Below are 5,530 nucleotides of genomic sequence, written 5' to 3'. Positions count from 1 at the left end.
TCTTTATTTCTTTCAAGTTTAAAGCCAGATTTTTGCTCCAAAGTGAAAGTTGTAGAAACCAGACCATTTTCCTTAACAAAATAAACATCTTAATAGAAACATTAATTTCTTAGTTTCTGCATGTAATATTGAGAAGTACTGACTTGAATGCAGCGATCCACCATGGTCTGTGTCAGGCCTTCCGTCTTCATCTTAGTGGAGTTGATCCTGTAAACAAAGCCGAATGCTTTCAACTAGGGCCAAACAATTGGCCAAAACAATTATCACGATCATTTTTTTCATATCAGTCGATATTGATAATTATCATGATAAATGTCAATCTTTATTTCTTTCAAGTTTAAAGCCAGATTTTTGCTCCAAAGTGAAAGTTGTAGAAACCAGACCATTTTCCTTAACAAAATAAACATCTTAATAGAAACATTAATTTCTTAGTTTCTGCATGTAATATTGTTTCAAACCAAGAAACAGGTTTGTGTTGCCTGATAATATTAATAATAATATTACTTTTTTGTCTCTTAGGAATGCACATTTGATAATTGTAGTAGCTTGAGTTAGGATGCAGATGTAAATTTTTGTTCATTATCAAAATCAGTAACATCTGTAAAAAATTGTAGCAACCTCATTTTTATATGGTGAAATTTCATTATTCTGAGTTTTTCTTTTAATTAATCATTGGTCTTCTATAGTAGCATAATTTAAATCATGACAAACAGTTAAAACCACACATACAGCACACCTCAATACCATGGTAAAAATATAACTATATGGTTTTTAGGTATTTGTATGAAAAACAGTAGTCTAAAAACATTTAGCATAGGCTAAATGCACACATGCTATAGCTTAATTAGAAAAATACTAATTATATTCCATTACATTTTTTTATTAGTGCTGTCAAACGATTAATCGCATCCAAAATAAAAGTTTTTGTTTACATACAATATGTATGTATATATAAATACACACACATACAGTATATATTTTGAAAATATTTACACATATATACATTTATATATTTATATTATTATATTTCATATAAATATATTTGATATATAAACATAGCATATTTTTCTTAAATAAATACTGTATGTGTGTGCATTTATATATACATAATAAATATACACCATACACACTCATATATTATGTCAACAAAAACTTTTATTTTGGATGCGATTAATCGCGATTAATTGACAGCACTACTTTTAATACATTTAATTCATGTCTCCATTAATAATGTAATAAAATTCGATACAAATACCCACATTTCTGACAATACCACAATGCAGTTAGTGTTACTACAGCAAATCTATGGTAAATGACGATTTGTAGATTGAAAAGCCTCCTGACTCTATCGTTGCGCACAGTGTTTCTGCTGTTTGTCAGCACTGTTTCATCGTTTAAGTCATTTGTGTTCTTCTCTGATTCACGCTTCACAGCTGGATCTCACAGCGCTATTAGTGCTGTCAAACGATTAATCGCATCCAAAATAAAAGTTTTTGTTTACATACAATATGTATGTATATATAAATACACACACATACAGTATATATTTTGAAAATATTTACACATATATACATTTATATATTTATATTATTATATTTCATATAAATATATTTGATATATAAACATAGCATATTTTTCTTAAATATATACTGTATGTGTGTGTATTTATATATACATAATAAATATACACAATACACACACATATATTATGTCAACAAAAACTTTTATTTTGGATGCGATTAATCGCGATTAATTGACAGCACTACTTTTAATACATTTAATTCATGTCTCCATTAATAATGTAATAAAATTCGATACAAATACCCACATTTCTGACAATACCACAATGCAGTTAGTGTTACTACAGCAAATCTATGGTAAATGATGACGATTTGTAGATTGAAAAGCCTCCTGACTCTATCGTTGCGCACAGTGTTTCTGCTGTTTGTCAGCGCTGTTTCATCGTTTAAGTCATTTGTGTTCTTCTCTGATTCACGCTTCACAGCTGGATCTCACAGCGCTGAAACACGTCTGCACTAGTGAGCTCGTGCCGCGCAGCAGTTCGAACTGTGATCTGAGCGGATAAACGGTCCGTGTGGTGCGATTCAAATGAGTCGCGCGGTTTAGTTCCACTTTTGGCACATAAACATTATATCGAACATTTATCAAACTCTTCATATCGTTTTATCGGGGAAAATTATATCGCGATAATTATCGTTATCGATTTATCGCCCAGCCCTTCTTTCATGTCTAGACACACGTGTGAATGTCTGAAGACACAAACCTCAAGTTGTCATCTGACCCTCCAACAACTACCATGCTGTTATCAGCCCGAATCTTCTCCCTGAACTCCTCCATGTTCTCAGGACTGCCCTGAAGAGCGTTCTGACCGACCACAAACAGCACTGGAGTCTTCATGTCCAACAGCGGATCATCAACATCCTGACAAACACAATACAAACTTTATACTTCAGCCAGCAATGCTAATGTATCTGCTAAATGTTTTCATGCTACTCATCATGGCAAAAAGCAGTGAGAAACTATGAACTGTTTCCTCTTACCCCTCGGGGCCCATTGACGGTTTGGAGAGGGAAACCTAAACACACAACAGCAGTCACATACTCCATAAGGGACACCTGGACGCAAACACAGACATCTATAAATTCATCATTTTACAGCTGATCATAGGCTACATTCAGAAAACTAATGTTAAGAGAGACTTACATGACAAGAGACCAATGAGCCCACATTCCAGCCCACCAAGATGATCGGCTTGTGAGGAAAGTGACTGTGAACCTAGAGCAAAAAATAAACAAATCTTTAAATACACCTCATGATTTATTTATTATATGCCATGTCATCACCTAAGATTAATTTTATGGCAAGAACAGAATAATTTAAAACACAATGACAAATAATAAATGTGTGTGGAGTTTTAAGAATATAAAGAAACTACCTGTGAGGTGGATGGATTGTCTTGGCAAAGGAGAAGTGCTCACTAACACAGATTTAGACAGATTTGTGAACAATATTTGAGAGAAATAGGCCTTGTGTGTACATATAAAAAGTCTTAGATCTTTGAGTTCAGCTCATGAAAAATGGGGGCAAAAACAAAAGTGTTGCGTTTATTATTTTGTTCAGTGTATATATATATATATATATATATATTCTTTTTCTTTTTTTAATGGTGCTGTTGAAAGCTACACTACGCATAAAATAAATGCATTTTAAATCTATTTGAAAATGCAGCCAATTTTCCTCATATACGCAATTCACATGAATCATATGCCTGAGATCAGAAAATACAGAAATAGGCTACAGAAAAATCACATTGCTGATTTATTTACTTGGTTACACTATTTTAAAGTGTCCTTGTCACAGTGTATGTATACATTTAAGTACGGAGTAAAATTAATTAACTACATGTACTTACTATACGGTTAGAGTTAGGATTAGGGTTTGATTTAGGGTTAACCTGCTAGTAAATATGCATAATTGAATGTTATTATAATAGTAAGCGCATGTAACCTGTGTAACAAGGACACCTTAAAATAAAGTGTTACCATATATTTTCCTATAAAGCAAAAGTGTAATTGGCTAGCTAGTCCTGTGTGTTGTTTTGTACCTCAATAACTTTTCCTCTGACTGTGCCGATCATGTGCTCTAAACACTGCGTGATTCCGATGTTGGCTCCACTGCCCACATGAACATTAATGGGAATGACCTGAATCACCAAAAACAAAACACTAAATCAGTTTTATTTGAATCAGAACCTAAAATCACTCTATGAATGCAAGAATGATAACATTAATACAATACTTTATTTACAAATGATGCTAATCTAAATGAAACCAAGCCTAAATCAGAAATAATGATGAACACAAAATCAAAGTGTTCGTGACAGCTGTATTTGCCTGTGATTTTGCATACCTTCCCTAGACAGGAGAGCTGAGATTGCCAGAATCTCATTCGTCGAGAGGTAGAGAAGGCGGGGTTTGTTGGTCCTGATGGAGCTATCAGGATCAGGGGGGATCCAGGAAGTTTACTCTGAAAAAATAAACATAAATATTCAGATTAGATTCAGAAAACAGACATTTTCAGTTAAAGTCTTTTATATCACAGAAATCCTACCACAAACAAACAATTTGGTGCATATGCGGATACAAATTCATATTCAAACAAATAATGCAATGCACCATGAACCACAACCTGAAAGGGGACATTTTTACAGTTATACTAAAAGAAACTACACCTTTTACTAGATATTAGGGGTGCAACGGTTCAACTTACTCACGGTTCGGTTTGTATCACGGTTTTAGAGTCACTGTTTCGGTACGATTCGTATGTGCTATGTTTAGGGAAAAAACCATATTGTCAAATAAAAATAAAGAAAATAAGAACAAATAATCTAACTACAAGCAACGGCACAAATAAATGCAATAGAGCGAAGATACAAATAAAATAAACAGTGCTTTTCAGGTTTTTTTAGGTAGGTCTAACAGTTTTTAGGTACAGAAATTGAATAAAGTAATCAAATGTAAAACTACATTGCATATTTGACTGTATAAATTAAAAAGTATTCCTTAAAGTTACAAAAGTTATTCAATGAAGAGCAAGTGAGATATTTCCGTGTTGTTGCTATTTAATTAACTTTAAGAAAGTGCTGTCACTTTAAGAGAACGCACTGATACTGTTTGTTCAGCCGACTATGTCTGCGAGGATACTCACCAAGACGGGCATTTTGACATAATTTTTGTGTGAATTTGTCCATTCAAGCACAATACTTCAAAGAGAGCTTAATATTTGCGCGCATTCTGAGAGGCGGGTTCACGTGCTTCGGATGAGCGCACACACAGATCTTCTCACTGCGCGCGAGTTCTGGCTCTTTAATATTTAAACTGGCCAGGCTTAAATGAGTTTAGTTTAAACACAGATAGCAACGTGTGCTGTTCAGGTCTCACCTGCGCTATCAACACGTGATGACGGCATAAATGAGTTATTCCAGCATACAGCACTCGCATTGAACAAGGAGTGACTGGTTTGTCCACGTATTGTTTTTTTTCTCTCATCGCACTTGTTGTAATGTATTGGGAAGCCAGAATTTGTATCCATCAACAGAAACATGCATTAGCCGAACTCTAACAAACCATATTACAGATGCATTGTCAGATTTAAGTTGAACCGCGGTCCTAGTGCATGCCGAACCGTGTGTGGAGAACCGTACGGTTCGATTTTTTACAGAGAACCGTTGCACCCCTACTAGATACCTTTTATTTGCCAAAAATGTATGAACTACTAATCGGACGACAGAAGGCATGTAGTAGATTGCATACAACAGTTTTATTTGGAAAGCTTTGAACGTGTTGATCATTTAGATGCCTTAAAGGGGTCATATGATGCTGCTAAAAACAACATTATTTTGTGTATTTGGTGTAATGAAATGTGTTTATGCGGTTTAAGGTTCAAAAAACACATTATTTCCCACATACTGTACATTATTGTTTCTCCTCTATGCCCCGCCTTTCTGAAA

General features: G+C 34.2%; 1 protein-coding gene across 5 annotated transcripts in view; it reads right to left on the bottom strand.

Annotated features, from left to right (window-relative positions):
- The window catches only part of kansl3 (KAT8 regulatory NSL complex subunit 3), a 35,719-nt gene that overhangs the window by 18,106 nt on the left and 12,083 nt on the right, over positions 1–5,530 (bottom strand). For all 5 annotated transcript variants that reach the window (XR_001636639.1, XM_016515680.1, XM_016515679.1 and 2 more), the window contains exons 7-12: positions 3,931–4,047; positions 3,626–3,724; positions 2,725–2,796; positions 2,562–2,636; positions 2,285–2,442; positions 144–207 (exon numbers count right to left, since the gene is read on the bottom strand). Coding sequence is in view for 4 of the 5 variants with exons in the window: in XM_016515680.1 (XP_016371166.1) it covers positions 144–207; positions 2,285–2,442; positions 2,562–2,636; positions 2,725–2,796; positions 3,626–3,724; positions 3,931–4,047 (585 nt within the window). In the remaining variant the exon portion in view is untranslated. The remainder of the gene's footprint in view (positions 1–143; positions 208–2,284; positions 2,443–2,561; positions 2,637–2,724; positions 2,797–3,625; positions 3,725–3,930; positions 4,048–5,530) is intronic.

The sequence above is a fragment of the Sinocyclocheilus rhinocerous genome, unplaced genomic scaffold (genome assembly GCF_001515625.1).
Source record: "Sinocyclocheilus rhinocerous isolate Xijiao unplaced genomic scaffold, SAMN03320098_v1.1 scaffold1198, whole genome shotgun sequence".
NCBI classification, from domain to species: Eukaryota; Metazoa; Chordata; class Actinopteri; order Cypriniformes; family Cyprinidae; genus Sinocyclocheilus; species Sinocyclocheilus rhinocerous.
The sequence above is the reverse complement of the archived record's forward strand: the minus strand, read 5'-3'. Positions and strand labels throughout refer to the sequence as shown.